Source organism: Hyaena hyaena, unplaced genomic scaffold, assembly GCF_003009895.1.
Source record: "Hyaena hyaena isolate Hyena2069 unplaced genomic scaffold, ASM300989v1 scaffold_63, whole genome shotgun sequence".
Lineage (NCBI taxonomy): Eukaryota > Metazoa > Chordata > Mammalia > Carnivora > Hyaenidae > Hyaena > Hyaena hyaena.
In genome coordinates, this window is record NW_024080695.1 from 3,659,953 (window position 1) to 3,677,543 (window position 17,591).

Consider the following 17,591-nt stretch of genomic DNA (forward strand, 5'->3'; position numbering starts at 1 on the left):
CGTTCCTCTGCCCGTCTGTCCTCCTGGCTGGCGGCCGGGTCAGGAGGCTGGGGGAGGGGCTGCGGAGGCTGGTGATGAGCCTGCCTCAGGGAGGCCATCAGAGCCCCGGCCGGCTCCACAGCCCTGGAGCGCTGGGGCCTCGGTGGCCCGAGTCCCTGCCCGCATCTGTTACTCCCCTTGCTGGCTTCTGTCCCCTCGGGAGGAGCAGGACAGCCTCAGAATGACATGATCTGTGGCCCTGCCTGTGGGCGCCCAGCCCCTCGACCGCTCCAGAGCTCCGGGCAGGGCTTAGGAAGGGGACCCCAAGGACAGGGTGACACCCCAGGAGGGACCCTCCCAGGCCTTAGAGGAGACCCATGAGGCCTCCACGACAAGGTCCTTGGGAGTCCCCAGTTAGGCTCCCAGAGTCCCCAGAGGGGAGCCCCCAGGATTCCAGAGACGCCCACGACGTGTGGGCGCCAAGGGCCGGCCCCATGTGGCTCACGTACCGTGCTCGTTGACCTGCCCGACGTTCTCCAGCAGCTCTGACAAGGCCACCTGCTTCTTCTTCTTGGGGTTGAGCTTCCAGTACATGACCAGGGCCGCCTTGCGCACGGCCCGCTCCAGGTCGGTCTCGGAGGAGAGCTGCCTCACCTCTTGCTCGTTCTCAGAAGTGATGCCTACAAGACCAGACGCATTAGAGGCCTGGTCCCGCCTGCCTGGGTGCCCTCAGCAATGCTCTGAGCCCCGACCCGACCAGCTGTGCCATTGGCGCTTGGGAGGGGGCTCACGCGACAGGCTTTGCAGGCCCCTGTGGTCACCAGGGCAGAAACAGACACCTGACCCACAAGGCCATTTTGGCCAAGTCCCTGCCAGGACCCTCTCTCCAGCTCTGGCTGCAGCCTGGCAGACCCGCCCCAGACGACCCTGGGGGCTTCCGTGGTTCCTGGTGGCTCACGCCCCTCGGGAAGTAGATACTGCTCGCCTCGTATGCAGATGGGGAAACTGAGGACCATCGCAGCTTGTCTGAGGCCAGGGAGTCAGGGACAGGCAGAGTGGCCGGTAACCACGGAAGTCAGAGACACGTAACCAGGGTCACCGGCCTGGGTGCAGGTGCGGGACTTCCCTGTGTCCCCAGGAGCCCCCCAGGCGCTGCCCCTCCTCCGACGGCCAGGAAAGCCATGTTCCCGCACAGCTGTCCAACCAAGGGAGACAGAGACTCACCACAGAGAGAGACAAGGGGTGCGGCTGCCTTCTTCCTTTCACCCCCAACTGTCAGAGACATCGGCAGCCCCCCACCGAGAAAGAGAACGGGACTTTTTTTTCTCCCTTTAAACATCTTCCAAATGTTCCACCTGAGCACACATTTCTCTCAAGGACAGGAAGCACCCGATGCGAGAAAGCACGGGTGCAGAGCACGTGAGGCCACTCCTAGCCCTTTCCAGCACCCGCCTGGGTTCCGGGGTCCTGACCTGACCCTTCCTTAGAGCCTCGTGGGCTGCGGGCTGCACTGACTCGCTCTGGCCGGCACCGGGCCCTTCCTCCTGCTCCAGAACGGGAGGGTGGGCTGGGTAGACGTCCCGGCTAACAGAATGCACCATTCTGGCTTTTCAGAGGCACCTGCCCCATTTCCAGAGAAAGCATGTTCCGTATAATAAATGTAATTCTTAGAAACGTCACAACACAAAACCAGAAGAAAATATACCAAACTACATGGCATTTTCTTTCTGGGTTTCAAGGTTATGAGTAATTTCTATCTTTCTGTTTTCTACGTATTCCAAGTTTTATATAATAAGCACAAAACACTTCTACAATCTGGAAAAATGTTTAAAAAAAAAGGTCCTTTACGACACAGCTGTTCCTTTGTCTCTGAGGTCTGAAGCCCCCAGACCCCACTCCTCCACAGCACCAAGGACAAGCCATTTCCCTTGGGCAGGACAATGTGATAAGCGACCACCAGTGGCCGGGCTCTGCCTCACTGTCCCCCTCACCGCCCCACCCCCCTACCAGTCCCCTTCCAGGCATGAATGCATCTGAGCAGATCCTCACTGTCCCACGGTCCCCCAGTCGTTCTGCCCAGACTGGATGCAAAGTCAGTCCAGAAAGTTCCATCCTGACCTCAGCCCACTGTCACATTCTCCCGCTGCACCACAGGCAAGCTGACCCTCCACTGGCTCTATGATCCACTCCTCAATCTGGATCCACCTACAGACACCAACACATGCTAAAGAGGATGACAGTGACTTTGTGGGCTAAACACGCCGTATTAGGCTCCAGAAATAACGTCCAAATGACAAAAGCACTAGCAAAACAGAATTTACACTTCTTTCTCAAGAGCGTCACCAGCTTCAGGGGCCCCTGGGTGGCTCAGTTGGTTGAGAGACCAACTTTGGCTCAGGTCATGATCTTGCGGTTTGTGAGTTTGAGCCCCGCGTCGGGCTCTGTGCTGACAGCTCAGAGGCTGGAGCTGCTTCAGATTCTGTGTCTCCCTCTCTCTCCCCCTCCCCTGCTTGCTCTCTCCCTCTCTCTCTCTCTCAAAATAAGAGTGCCACCAGCTTCCGATTTTCCCACTGCTGTTATCTGCTGACAGGGTCAGAAGCAACGCATCCCTCGGCGGCCACCCGGAGCCTCCCGCTGACCCACCTTTCCTGTCCGCCAGGCAGCGGCGGAGTAGCTTGACCGCCTCGCGCCGGCCCTGCTTCGCGGCGAGGATCAGCCAGCCCACGGCGGTGCAGTTGTTCAGCTCCTCGTCCGCATGGCCGGCCAGCTGCAGGTAGTGCTTCCCCACCTGCGGGCGGGAACCGGGTCAGGACACAGCCCGCGCGCACGCACCCGGGCACCGGCTCTGTGTCCTGGCCCCGACCTGCTCCCTGTGGCTGGTCCCTCTCCTGCCCCAGCGTCCCAACCAGCCCGCCTCCCCCACCCGTCACCCAGGCCAGCCCGCCTCCCCCACCCCCGTCACCCAGGCCAGCCCGCCTCCCCACCCCACCTCTGGGAGCTTCAGACCTGCACCAGGCTGGGCCTGCGGGACCCTCTCAGCAGACCACAGCGAGGGTGCGGCAGGAGGTGGCCCTCAGGGGACGGGGTGACCAAGACGAGGCGTGGGCCGGACACGGGAAAGAGCATGGGGACCCCATGAAGCAGCGGGAGGCAGAGTGTCATGGAGACCATGGAAACGAGCAGGCGGCTGGTGCGCAGTCAGCCTGCTCCCCGCTCCCTGTTCACAGGGCATCGGCCCTTCCCAGGCGGCCACGTGGTGGGGCCGAGGCCTGAGCTCCTCACCTCTGTCTGTGCCTTGGCATCCCCCGCCTTGGCCTTGTCCAGGACTTCTTCAAAGGGCATCTCCGCATCGCCCTTCGCGGGCCCTGTAGCACGGGAGAAAAGCAGACAGACGGTCGCGAGGCTGGTCCTTGTCACTTGGTGGGAGTGGAGGGACCGCAAGAATGTGCCCAGACCCAGGGCAGCTTTGCTGAAATCCCAGTCAGACCTGGAGAGAATATTCCAGAAAGCTGACATCTGGAGATGCAGACGGCCCTGGAGCACGGACAGCAAACCTGCCGCAGGGGGCGGTCTTCAGCAGCGGCTCAGAGCGGGAAGAGCGTGGGGCCCCGCCCCCTGACACCTCCCCCACCCAGTGCAGGCCTGCTTGAGCTGGGGCTCCAGAAGGATCCCAGCGCTCCAGCGGAAAGGCCCCTGACCCAAACACACACCCACGCCCTGCCCCCATACCAAATCCGTGTTTTCCAAGACTGCCATCTACACATGCACCATTTTGGGGTCACAATCTGTGCACCCACATTTTGACGCGTATACGTTTACAACAGCGAATCACTGCCATGGTTCAGAGACCCGTCGGAGGAACGTGCCAGGGTGTGGGGCCCCTCCACTCGACTGGGCCCTCACGTTATTCCTACAACTCCGTGATTTCATAAAACGGTGCCCCAACCGCCCCGGGTGTGTATCTCCTTGGGGGTTCGTCTCCTGGCACAGGTCCTTCTGTTGAATCACTAGGGCCCAAGGGCCCGACCAGGTATGGCTCATGCTGTAGCCTACGCTCCAGAAAGTTACCCCAAGTCACAGCCGCCGTGTGGAACTATGCCAGCGTCACCGTTACCTTACCAGCAAGGGGAGCACGACAGTAAGAAGTTTAAAAACATCCTTTTTACCCGTCCCTGTCTTGGATTTCTGCGATCGACACTCACGGGCCCACGTCCGCCTCCCCGGGCCGCCGCCGCTCACCCACTTCCTGCCTTGGCAGGTGTAAGACACCTTGCAGTAGTTCACGACCACAGCGCTGCTGACTTTACAGCAGGGGCTCATCAGACATGACAGCCTCCTCACTCTCTAGATGTTTCTGGAAATGGGAGGCAGAATGAAGGGAAACCAAAATATGGCCCCCAGGAACAACACCCAATAACCCGCCTTCCCAGAGCCAGCTCTGCCTGTAACGGCCAAGGCCACGGGCTGCTGCGCTCGGGGCACCCGAGTCCACGGGACACAGGACTCCGGGGGGAAGCAACAGGGGCCCGAGCCTACACGGGCCGCACGTGCAAAGGCAGAGAGGCCCAGGGGACCGAGGACACAGCTCTGAGCAGGGAGGCTTCTTATCTCAGACCTCATGCTCAGCTCAGGGACACACCCCATGGCCCTCCTGGTGGGCGGCTGGAAGATACCCGCCCTGAGGAGTTCCGACTAGAGTTCCGACTGGACTTCCTCCCTGCGGTCCTCAGGGATCCCGCCAGCAACGGCCTCAGCACGCCCACCCTGCCTGCCTCCCGGCCAGGACCTCAGTGCCTCCTGAGCCACCAAGGTCACTTCCTCCTTCTGGCTGCTGTCACGGCCCCTCCGGTCCCTGACGCTCTCTCTGGCCCAGAGCACAATGCAGGCTCCAAGCTGGCCCCTTGCACAGTCTCCCAGGGAAGGAGTGTGCACGTGGGGAGAAGTCTGACCTGTGTGTTCTTTTCGCCATCAAAGTGCCGCGTGACCTAGCCACTTATTTCCAACCTAATTGTTAACATCCATCTGGCAGGACAGTTATAAAGACCAAGCTACTTTGTCTCAAGTGACTGGGCCAGAGCCAGCATTCCCAGAACGTGCATTTCTTTTCCGTCCATGCTTTCCACCTCCCGGCTGACCCCAGGGCCTTTGCTGCTCACCAACACCGCACTTCCCACCACAGCGCCCATGGGGCGCCTCCCACAAGTTCGCAACTTTTCTTCACTGAATTCACAAGCCCACATTCTTTTTGTGTTCTAATCAGAATATAGAAGACTCAAGCATATCTGCTGGCTAAAAAGATGCTGTCCGTGATTAATTTTCACAGAAGTTACTCATAGCCTGACATTTCAAGAAGTTTCCCCAGTACACAAATTCTCGTTGAAATGTACGCCACACCTTTATTATTTGAGCTTCCATTTGGCCGACAGAAGTATTTTTATACCACTCACATGCTGGGCCCACGCCGCAGACCCATCAGAGGGCTCTGGCTTTTTCCATGTAAGTAGGAGCCTTCCCACAGGTCACGGGCTTACTGCTCAGCACCATATTGAACGCCCCCCCCACCCCCCACGGCTGAGTCCGTGTGGACCGAAGACCACGAAACACACTATTCTGTGCACGTCCGACCAGCACTCCCATCTTTTTCCTGATAGTAGCGTCTTGATGCCCCTCTTGGGTACCCATCCTTCCCCATCTCAGTCCTCAACGTCTGGTGGCGCTGTCCCTATATGCAGGATGGGTACAGCACACCCTCCAGCCCATCACAAGCCTCTGTCTCCCTGACCACAGCACTTGGTTCAGAGATGGACACAGACCCAAGCCAGGCCAGCGGGCTTTGTGCTGAACTGCTGGGAAGCAGGCTTCCTGCCACTAGGTCTTGGCTGATGGATGGCCCCTGAGAGCCCCGGAGGGCCGCCCGGTGAGGACAGCCCACCCAAGGGGAGGGAAGGGGGGCTGGGGTTCCTGATCACATGATCTGAGCCCCCGGATCCAGCCACATGTAGAGCCAGCATACCGTACACTCTGCAGATTCACGGGACTAAGAAATTCCTCTTAGTTTTATCTCCTCTGTCAATGTACAGTGTTTCTGGCAACTTACAAGCGGAGGGGTCCTGACTCGAACTTGATTTTGAAAAGCTTCCTAGCACAAAGCAGCCAGGGTCAGAGCTGCGTGGCCTTGGGCAGGTCTGTACGCCTCTGCCAGAGTCCACAGAGAACCACGTACACACCGTCCCCCAATTTTTTCCTTGTTTATGTCCACGGATCCCGTGCGTCGCTGACCTGGTAGGTGGCCCTTCTCGGCAGCTAGCAAGGTGAGCAGAGCCCCCGGGATGCGGTCCCCTGTCCCCAGCAGGGCCCACTGCCGTTTCCCCGCCACAACCACAGATGCAGTATCTACACGGTGTCTCAAAGCTCCTGCCAGCCTTCGTGGGGACAATCGGTCTAGTGGGTGTGACCCATCTCCAGACCAGATGCCAGCCAGCATGGGACAGTGCGGCTGGATAAACGGTACAGGATGGAGGGAAGAGGGGCTGGGGGCTGCTGAGGGAAGGATCACGAGAAGGGTCTGCAGCCTTCCTGTCCCCCCACATGCCAGCGCAGGGACAAGGCACGTGCTCGGCATGGTGCCTGCACTGAGCTCGCCCCCTGACCCCCGCGGCTGGAGCAGGTGCTCTGCGGAAAGGGAAGAGGGTCCAAGGCCATGCAGCTCCCATATGGGGTGGCCAGGCTGCCCTACAGCGGGGGGGGTCCCATGCCCAGGGAGGGGGGCTGTCCTGCACCCAGAGGGTGTCTCAGCAGCCTCTGGGATGCTGACTCTTATTCTCGCAAACAAATGGGGAAAACCCTTGTAACCCCGTCTCTGCCCGGGGCTGGCTGAGCTGGGGCAGGGGGCCTGGCCGGGAGGCCTGCTCTCCCGACGTCCCGAGCAGGGGCCATGGACTCGGCTCCTCACCACACACCCAGCAGGTTACAGAGAGCTGGCCCCATGCCAGCTGAGCGCCAGGAGCTGAGGGCACCGAGCTGAGTGGGGCAGGACCGCTGCCCTCCAGGCCCGCCCGGGGGCTCAGATGATGACTGTCACATTGCATCAGTGTGGGCTAGGGGCTGTGGAGGTGTCCAAAGTCATCAACCCTGATGGGGGGGGCGGGGGGGAGCGTCGCTTCCTGGAGGAGGTGACACCGGAGGCTTGGAACCCAAGTGGGTGGTTAAAGGTAACGGATGACGGGCATGCTGCCAAGTTTCCAAAGGTCTCTTGAAGCCACCACACCCCAGACAGACTCACCGACCCTGCCATTCTGCTGCCTTGCAACAGGTCTTCCGACAGCGAGGGGGTCACGGCACGGGCAGGGCGTTCAGACAGACCACAGACCAGGGCTTTGAGCGGGTTCAGAAGAAAGTGATGTGTGCACGAAACTTCCTCAGTTATCACAGGCTGGCTCCTCGAGCAGAGCGTGGGAACCCAAGGGGTCCACGGCTGCGACGTGTCCCCAGGACGCCAGGGCCTCAACGCTCTGCATCTCCTCATGTCCCCACACCAGCGTCGCTTCCCACCGTCCAGCTCTGAGCCCCACCCCCGCCGCGGCTCCCCCAGAGGCCCCGGGGGCCAGCCTTGCCTCCGGCCATGTCATTCCTGTGACTTAAACCCTCTAACGCTCCCCAGAACACCTTTCTCCTCATCATGACCCCCAAGGGCCCACCTAGCTGACCCCCTGCCCGCCCCCAGCACCCTGACCCCTGCCCAGGGTCTAGCATCCAGCACGGTGCAGGTCCTTCTTCATTTACCCACCCGGGATCCCTCCTGGAGGGCAGGGCCTCCGTCGACACTGGGGTGCAGGCTTCCTAGCAGCTGCACGTCCACCCGAGGGCTCCCCCGCCCGTCTGTGACCCCACGGCCAGGAGGCCTCACAGGGCTGGCGCTCCCTCTGGCAATCCGTTGCAGCCCACCGAGGTCAGCACACAGGGCGCCTCGTGCTCCCGGGGCCCCCACGACGTCAGCTGTCCCCGGCACGGTGCCTGCCCTCCGGGACAGTTACTGTTCGCTTCTGTCTCTCCCTGGCTCGAGGGCTCCGGGAGGGGGGCAGGCACCACCCCTCTGTCCCCACCAGAGACCACCCGGGCCTCAGCCTGGCAGTCTCTGCGTCCTCCTGCCCTGGGCTCCCCGGAGAGACGGCCCAAAGGCACGGGGCACACAGCAGTACCCCACCTGCCGCTCTTGGGAAAGCAGTCACAGAGTGTGATCAAACGGCCGCCTCACCAGCTGGGGGCCCCCGGGGGCACCTATTTCACCCATTTCCCCAGGTTTTCTCATGAAGATGTTGGAGAAACGAGTGAGAACCTAGTAGAGAGAACCTAACGGATACCCAGCACGGGAAGCGTCACTTGCACACTTACTCTCGCCGTCACCTAACTGACATGCATTGCACCTGTGTGTCTGGAACCCACTGAAACATGCTCACGAAGCCTCTCTGGGGGCAGATGCCGTCTGGGCTGCACAGGGCCGGCAGGGCAGGGCCCACTGCGCCCTCCTCAGTGACCAGTGTCAGCCGCAGAGCAGCAGGTGGGGGCTGGGACCCCAGGGCCATGGGTCTGCCCAAGGCCCGTTCTCTCCCTCCGTTTGGGGGCGGACGGCAGCCAGAGGCCACAGCTGCCGCCTAGCTCCTACCTGAAACTTGCAGTCTTGACCCCGCCCCCCGGGGCTGTTTTGCACACTCAGATCGAAACCACGTGTGTCTCCTGGCCTGGTTTTGGTGCCCTGAAGCCGTGAGGCGTCCTCTGTGGCTGAGGTCCCAGGGTCGAGCCCCCTTGCCTGCCCAGAGGCCTTGGAGACAAAGCAGAGAACACGGCGACCTTTCAAGGAGATGCAGAGATAGGAAGTGCCCGAGGACCCAGTGAATTTCTGGAGTAAATCAGGCACCGGGCCCAGCGTGAATGGCATAGGGGAGCCTCAAGTCCGCTCCAGCCAGAACTTGATCTCCGCTGGGCAGGGCTGGTGGTGGCCCAGGAGACTCGGGTCACCGGTGCACCCGTCATGCAGCAGCGGGTCACCTGGGCAAGTCTGTGCCTCCATTTCCTCATCTCTAGGTGGAGTAATGACAGAGCTTCCCTCGCAGGCCACTGTGAGGGGCAGCCGTGGCCCATGGAGAGCCCAAGGGCAGATCAACCCTGAAGGGCTCATGGCGGGTTTGGGGTTTCCGCACGGGTGGCACGGCGGAGCTGGGGGGTCATCCCAGGCAGCGACCTGTCTTCAGGAAGAAGAAAACGACGAAGCCTGGGGGAGATGAGAAAGGGGAGCAGAGGTGCGGCCAGGGGGGCAGTGTGGGCTGGGCTTCCTTAGCTCGTAGAGACCGGAAGCCTCACCTCAACAGCCTGGGAGTAAGGAGATCGTCACAGCATCCTACCCACCCGCGGTGACAGAGGTAAAGAGAGCACCACCCCCCACCACACACACGTGCTCACACCCAGTTAGTGGCATAACAAGCCTCCTTTAAGGGAGAGAAAGCCTGGTGCACACACGGCCCAACACACATGGTCCAAGGAGGGGTTGAAGGGGAGATTATAAAACAGCAGATTCCCACCCACCCCGGGAGGAGGTCTGAACAGGACCTCGGTGACCAGGGGGCCTGCTGTTTGGTGGCTGTGCTGCAGTGTGAGGTACAGAGCGTCTGTGTGCTGGCAGGGTGTGCCCACGGGCACCACGGGCCCCAACCCGGCACCCCACCGACGCCAGCATGCCTCTGTGTGGCCGGGGCCCGATGCGCGTCTGCCCGGCGTACAGAGCCCTGGGCGGGACTGCACGCGCTGGTGTGGTCGCGCCCACGCCACAGATGCAGTAACGGGCTCATCGTGGCCTCCCAACTGTCAAGGTCACGTGGCTTGGGGGCCCGCCAACGTGACAGTGAGGTCCCGGCCCTGCCTGGGGCACCTCAGGGCCCTGACGGTAAGTAATGGCTCGTGTGCACAGACACGTGCTCAGGGGTCCCGGCCTGTAAAGGTCCGTCCGCGGAGAATGAGTGCCGGAGCCGAACTGCAGGAAGACGCTTTATGAAGTGCATGTCTCCTTGAATCACACACCCCGTTAAACTGTCCACGAGCAGCATGCACGGTGAGAAAAGTGGTGTCTTGGAACTTCCTGCTGCCGTGTGTGTGTGTGTGTGTGTGTGTGTATGTGTACACACGTGTGCAGGCACTCACATCAGGTAAGGGCGGCTCATGTACTTCCAGCGGTGGGTCAAGGTCAGAAAGTGTATGAGGCAGTCGTGCCCTAAGAGCCAGGTAGGGTTCCAGCGGGTGGAGATGGTGAGGCACATTTTGGGTGGAGCTCCCACATGGCACGGGGAGGGGGAAGCCTGGAGGCCCGCCTGGAGGCCGGAGAACAGTCCCCGCATGCAGGGAGGAGGCGCCAGTACCCCCGGAAGAGAAGTAACGGGAGCCGGTGCTCTGAGCAGGACAGCACGACCGTGCCCCACCGCTGCTGGAGTGGACGGTCCCCGTGGACACGCGGGGTGGAGTCGCAGGAGGAGAACGCAGGTGGCAGCTGTACTTCCCACAGACGCCGGGGCCGCAGGCTTGGGGCTGCTCCCTCCAGGCGTCCACGAAACTCACAGGGACGCACGACCGTCCCCACCCACGGCAGCCCCCAGAGCGTGAAGAAACGTCTCAGGCGAGGCTTGTGCTCCGGCTCAGTGACCAGTCCTGCCCCCAGACCCCTGCCGGCATCTCTCCGTCACAGGCCAGACGGGCATCGTCCCCCTCGCCCCTCCCTTCGCCCTCGCCACTGTCACCGGGGAGGTCGCTCTCTCAGCTGCCGTGCCCTCTCCTCCCCGTGACTCTCACTCCAGCGTCTCTTCCCACCACTGCAGCCCCAGGCTTGGGTCACTTCGGGGCTCCCCAGGCCCCATGCTTCCCTCTGCCCCCGCCCCCACACTGTGGGCTCATGGGAGTCGGGGGCAGGCCTGACTCCCCTGTGGTGCCCATGGCCCTGGCCCATGGCCACTCAGGGCCGTACTCGGAGCGGGAGGTGCATGCAGGACGGCCCAAGCGCTAGTGCCCCTCTCCCAAGGTCAGCGACCTTGACCAACTATCTGGGTCCCACCCAGGCCCCCACGCTGACCCCCCTCTGCCCCTGGGAGGTGCCTCCGGGAAGACCTTGGGGAACAAAAACCTCAGGAGGCCCAAGAGTGGGCGGGGGTGGGGGGTGGCCCTTAGCCGTCTGGCCTAGGGATGGGGAACAAGGTCTACAGGGCACTGAGGACCCAGGCCTGGGCCCAGGAGCATTCCAGGGTGGCAGGTGGCCCCTGAGGGGGATGGCCACATGTGTCCCCAGACCGACCAGAGCTGCCCACCCAAATGGCCAGGAGAGCAGCCTGGCTCAACATGGGCTTCCCTGAGTGCCAGGCGGGACCAGAGGGGGAACTCTCCTCTCAGCACCCAGCCTCGGACGTGCTAAGGATTGCTGGCTCCCGAGCCCCGCCCCTTACCTGTTCTGTCCACCCTTTCTCGGCTCCCAGGGCTCGGGGCCGGGGCCACAGCTGGGCCAGCTGTGTCTGCTACATCTGGTCCAGGCCCCCCTTGGGGTTTAGGAGCTTGGGGCACCCCGCTCATGTCCTGTTCCACTGAGGCGGTGGCGTTGAGCCGCGAGCGGGCCTGGGGCTGCGGCGGTGGTGGAGGCTGGGGGCCAGAGGGGCTCGCTGAGGGGGCGCTGGGGTCCATCCTGTGGGCGAGAAAAGCCAAGGGTAAGACACTGGGGCAGCAGAGAGGGGACAGAAAGGGAAGTGGGGTGGGGGCTGCCTCCTGTTGTGTATGGGATCTCACTCAACCACACCACAGCCCCTAAGACCATGTCCATTTTATAGATCAGAAAACTGAGGAAAGAAATTTACTCAAGGCATCTGGCTCAATAGGCTCCAAGCAGTCATGACCTTGGGCCTGAGGTCTTGAGGCCCAGAGTCGTTGCGTCCATCAGCAGGCATGAGCCATGGAATCTCAGGTCTCCTCATCTGGGGGCAGAGATGATGAGAAGCTGTGAGGACCCAATGAAATATTCCACAGCTCAGCACCCAGCTGAATGGTGGCCTCCAAATGATACGTCCGTCCCCAATCCATGAAGGTGACCCTATTTGTAGATGTAATGAAGGATTACATCCTTGAGATGAGGTCATCCTAGATTAGGGTGGGCCCCCGTCCAATGGCCAGTGTCCTGATAAAAAGAGAAGGGAGGGAGGCCTGGGTGGCTCAGTCGGTTAAGCTCTGGACTCTTGATTTTGGCTCAGGTCATGGTCCTGTGGTCTCGTGGGCCTGAGCCCCAGATCGGGCTCCGTGCTGGCGGTGCAGAGCCTGCTTGGGACTCTGTCTCCCCCATTTCTCTGCCACTATCCCCCTCGTGCTGTCTCGGTCTCTCTCAAAATAAATAAGTAAACTTAAACCAGCCACAGAAGAAAAGGTAAATACATGTTAGAAGGTAAGTGGAGGGGAGAGGAGGGCGGTGGGGGGGGTGGGGGGGCGGCGGGAAGCAGGGAGGGAACAGCCGCAGAGCTGGGACACGGTCAGACCTCAACTGCAAAGCCTTCCATGCCCTCCATGCCCGAACCACAGGACAACTGTCGAGCCTGAACGTCACCAGACGTGAATAGGCCCTGAAGAGCAGAGAGAGGCGCCCCGGGACAGGGGAGGAACTGGACCACGGTAGTGAGCACGATCCACGGCCGCCTCATAGCAGCGGGCAGGGCTCGAACCGTCCACGAACGGACCTCACATGCTCTGCAACATGGCAGAAAACACCACTGCCACAACCAAGGGCAACCAGGAGTCAGGGGCACGGAGCTGGGCGCTCTGGGAGGTTCCCCAGCCCCAGGATCCCCGACCCGGGCCCTGGATGGACTTGAGGGGACACAGGCCCCTGGTGGGGCCTACATGTGCGCTGAGTGGGGGGACCCAGGGAAGCTTTTGCTCAGAAAAGATGTGACCCTCTCCAGACTCAAGGCCACATCCACCCTCTTCCCTGAGATGAGGGAACAGCGCAGTGCAGGGAGAGGCTGCTAATGGAGAGCTGGTCCCATCCCTCCACCCCCAGCAGGCCACGCCCCTCCCTGCCCCTTAGTTTCCTCCACTGTAAATGGGACAATCATCCCACGTGAGGGGGCGCTGTGAGGACCAGATGAAGTAGAGGCCACAGGCTGCACAAGGCGGCCAGGTGTCCACCAAACAGCCAGCTCCAAGCACTCACGGCATGTTTCTGGACACTTGTCACAGGAAGGGTCGAGGTGGCCCTGGTCACCACACGCCTGTCCCCGGGGGCTACACCGCCACGCCTACCCTGTCCGCAGCCGCAAGTGGGTCCGAGAGATGGGATGTGTGTCCGCCAAACGACCCCACAGATTTCCATCTGGACATTCCTGACTCAGAGGGATGGAGCCCTTATTTAAAAACATCCCCCAGGGGCAAAACAAAAGCCTGGCCAAGCCACGTGACTCTGCTGAGTGCGGCTTCCCGGAAACCAAACAAAGAGGCAAGTTCTGTGAAACTCGCCAGTGGCCGTGCAGATCAGCACCAGGCAGCGGGGGTGACTCGGCACCCAGAGCAGGGTTCCACAGGTCACCTGCCAGCCCGAGGCAGCACACAAGTCCCTTCTTTAGGCCACATGGGGCCGCGCCCTACCGCGCCACCTCCCCCGGCCCGCTGCCCCCAGAATCAAGTGCCACCTTCTCAGACAGCAGAGCGCAGCTCATCTAAATGACAGCCACCTTATGCCGGGGCACGTGTGTCTGGAGCACACCCTGCTCTCAGCGCTTCCCGTGCATCTTCTCGGGGTTCCTCGCACAGCCCTGTGAAGCAGACACCGCTGCCACCGTGATGTGACAGATGGAGAGGTGGCCTGTCCTTCAACCCTCACCCCATTTCGCAGATGAGGAAACGCACATCCAGAAACGAGACACCAGCTAGAGGCCACACAGCTCACAATGTCAGAGCCAGAATTCAAATCCACAAAGCCCACCTCTGAAAATGAGGCCCCTTTTCAAAATCTGCCCCCCCACCTCTGCCATGGCATCTCTTCCCCCTCCCCCGCTCCCAAAGCTGTCCTCTGACCCCCACGTCTGTGCCTGGGCTCTCGCAGAGTCCTCCTCCTCTGCCAGCACTAGACGTCCAAGCCAAGGCCCCAGCGTGCCTCTGGGAGTTTCCCCGCTGCCTCTGCTGAGTCCTGTCTCCCCGAATACTCCCCCTCCTACCAGGAGACCCCAGGCCTGGAGGGACATCTCTGTCCCCAGCCAAGAGGACACAGCTTTACTACCAACCAACATGGGCACATGGGGAGTGAATCCCAGTTCTACCCTTTACCTGTAGCTCCTTAACCTCACTGTGTCTCAGTTTCCTCATCTGTAAAATAGGAATAACCCCTCCCATGTAGACGTGCTATGGGGATTAAGGGTGTGAAGGAAGAGAAAGGAATCTGCAAACTGTAACACATTAATAAAAACGAAAAACCAAAAAACCAAACTAGTTCTCCCACATGCTAAACAAAGGCGTATTCAGTTGAAAAACACATTACAAAAGGAATTCCAGGGACACAAAGGTACTGGGTGGCCTATGGGCTGAGTATTCTGCATCTCACGTTACAGTCAACATGAGTGCTTCATGTGCAATCTCTGGTTAGTAAGAATGAGTGAATAAAGGAAAAATTAATTTTCAGGTTCGCTGAGAGTGGGTCAAGCCCTTTTGGGATCAGAAGTCTTGTTCTGGGGCACCTAGGTGGCTCAGTCGACTGAGCGTCCGACTTCGGCTCAGGTCATGATCTCACAGTTTGTGAGTTCGAGCCCCACATTGGGCTCTGTGCTGACAGCTCAGAGCCTGGAGCCTGCTTTGGATTCTGTGTCTCCCTCTCTCTCTGCCCCTCCCCCGCTCACACTCTGTCTCCCTCACAAAAATAAATAAACATTAAAATTTTTTAAAAAAAAAGAAGAAGAAGTTTTGTTTTAAAGCACAGGAGACCATGTGCTGCCATGGCTGGGTCCCAGGAAGGATCACGGACCATCTCCTGGCGGAAGGACCCCCATAAGTGTCTGGTCCTAACTTCTTTTACAGGTTTTCTTTCCTGCAAGGCTGGGAGCTGGGAAGGCAGGGGCCACGTGTCATCCACTTAGAATGGCCGCTGCCTGGCCTGACACACGTTAGGGGCCTAGGGTGCAAGGGACACTGAGGCAGCCTGGCCTCAGGGAAGGCGTGCCGGCCGGGCAAGAAGCTTCCAGGATGTGTGACTCTAAGCAGTTCCCTCCCCCAAGACACCAGTATCCTGGCTGCAAAACAGGGACCTCACTCTCTAGCTTGGCCCCCGCCCCCAGACTCCTCCAACCTGTCTCCTGGTGGGGCCAGTCCAGCCTAACCGCCACCCGATGGCCACAGCGGGGGCTTAGAACTTGTCACTGCATGAGCTCCGAAAAAGCCGACTGCCTGGCATTCTTTCCACGTGAGCACCGAGGCATATTTTTATCCCATGGAAACACGGAATTCCACTGCTAAGGGGCTGGGCCGAGGAGCTCCCTCCCCCAGAGGGGACTGCATGGACCATGCATCTATGGGACATGAGCAGAATGACCATGTGTGGCCTTCTGCCCCAAATACTCTGGTCCTTGTGTAGGCAGGCCCACCTCTGCTCTCCGGGGGGGCAGCCCCCACTTATGAAACAAGCCCCCATGGGAAGCCTTAAAGGTGTTCGAGTGCCCTCTGGCCACAGCCTCCGCACTGGAGCCCCAGCCCAGGGGAGGCCACAGGTTTCACACACAGGCAAACGTCTAGAACCATCCAGAGAGGGCGGTTATGAAATTTACAGCCCGTCACTACGGTGCTGCCTTATACACACGTTACCCATGACTCTGTGTACAAGCAAATGTTGAGAGGCAAGGAAAATGCTGGCATAGCACTGTTAAACGGGATTTAAAACAGCATGAGAATCAGCTTCTTTAGAATGCCAATACAACCTATCGGCAGAAACAGATGGGAGAAAATGCCCCCCAAACTGTTAATCCTGACTCTCTGGGTGGACAGAAGGATTATGACTGGTTTTATTTTATTCCTTTTCTAAATGTATTTCTCTAATTTTCTATAATAAAAAAATGTGTAAGGTTTTTGAAATCAAAACAAAACTAGATGTTAAAACCCATTTGTGACTGAGCCCTAAGCGAAAAGACTTGTGGGTTCCCCAGGTCTGGGAGCCCAGCCCCCTGGCTCAGGGCTACTCCTCAAGACAAGGGCATAAAGCCCTTGGAGGCTCCCAGGTACCTATTTTTGCCCCAGAGTATTAAGGGCCAAACCAAGGAACATTCCGGCTCCACTCAAGTGCCAAGTGCACAGAAGAAACAAAGTGGGAGTCAACTTGGGAATACCCTGGTCCTTGATCAAGGACGGCCATGAGTGTCTCCCAGGTCAGCAGACTGCGGGCAGTGGGTGGATCCTTTGCCAGGCACCAAGCTGGGCGTCCCCGCCGCAGAGAGGACCCCGTAGGGCTGGCATCCCAGCAGCTCATGCCCAGTGGGAAGGAGGACTCCTAAACAAACAACCACAAAGACAGAGCAGCATTTGGGGCTACAAGGAACCAAGGTGGGGGGGTCCCACTCCGCTTTGGAAGGCAGGGTGGGGTTGCGGCAGAGAGGCCTTGACTCAGCCTTCGAAGCAAGCAGGTGTGAGCCAGGTAAGGGTGGAAGGAAGGAGGAATGGAGGCGCGTGGGCATTCCACTGGGGGGCTACCCAGGAGGAAAGGCGGCGGGGGGCGAGGGACCAGCAGTGTGGCCAGGAAGGTGCAGGCAGCTGGCTGGGAAGTGACTGTTTGGGGACGGGCCGCAGGAAGGAGAAGAAGCTGTGTAGGCGGCTAGGGCAGGTCTCAGGGGCCTGAATGGGTGCCAGGTTTGGAGCCAGAGTTGGGCCCAGGGCCAGAAGGAGTGCAAGGCAGGGGAGTGAGAGTTAAAGCACAACCGGGGCTGTGCAGGGACAGAACGGGGAGACCAGGGAAGGCGCTGGGCGACTGGCCAGGGCAAGGTGAGGCGGCCTGGTCCAGGGAAGGTATCCGAGAGCGGCTGTGGGTCCAGGAGAGCCAGGAGTATCACCAACAGAATGTGAGGGGTTGGGGAGCAGACAGTGGCCTGGTCTGTGGCTCAGGGCCACAGCAGTGGGGCCACTTTCTGAGATGGGGACGTGGGAGAGGGCAGGAGCCACAGAAATGGGCATGAGGCTCCTTCCCCATTGATCCTGCTCATGGCCATCATCATGGCCCAGGGTTTGGTCTCTGTCCCTGCGCTCGGCCACCTCTTGAGCCGGGGTGCCCTCTGTGACCAGCCCCCAAGGCCTGTCCAGCCCTGGCGTGGGAGGGGCTAGTGAGGCCTTAGGTAGGGAGCCCTCTACACACTCTTCATCTTGGTTAAGAAGGTGTGATGTGTTGGGGCGCCCAGGTGGCTTAGTCGGTTAAGCGTCCGACTTTCACTCAGGTCATGATCTCGCGGTTCGTGGGTTCAAGCCCCGCGTCGGGCTCTGCGCTGACTGCCAGCTCAGAGCCTGGAGCCTGTTTCAGTCTGTGACTCCCTCTCTCTCTGACCCTCCCCTGCTCACGCTGTCTCTCTCTCTCTCTCTCT

General features: G+C 60.2%; 1 protein-coding gene across 1 annotated transcript in view; it reads right to left on the bottom strand.

Moving 5' to 3' along the window:
- Window positions 1–17,591, bottom strand: part of WFS1 (wolframin ER transmembrane glycoprotein) — a 28,927-nt gene that overhangs the window by 9,851 nt on the left and 1,485 nt on the right. Inside the window, exons 2-5 of the mRNA XM_039232118.1 lie at window positions 11,457–11,689; window positions 3,262–3,344; window positions 2,623–2,767; window positions 489–659 (exon numbers count right to left, since the gene is read on the bottom strand). Of these exons, the coding sequence (XP_039088049.1) occupies window positions 489–659; window positions 2,623–2,767; window positions 3,262–3,344; window positions 11,457–11,688 (631 nt within the window). The 5' untranslated portion in view covers window position 11,689. The remainder of the gene's footprint in view (window positions 1–488; window positions 660–2,622; window positions 2,768–3,261; window positions 3,345–11,456; window positions 11,690–17,591) is intronic.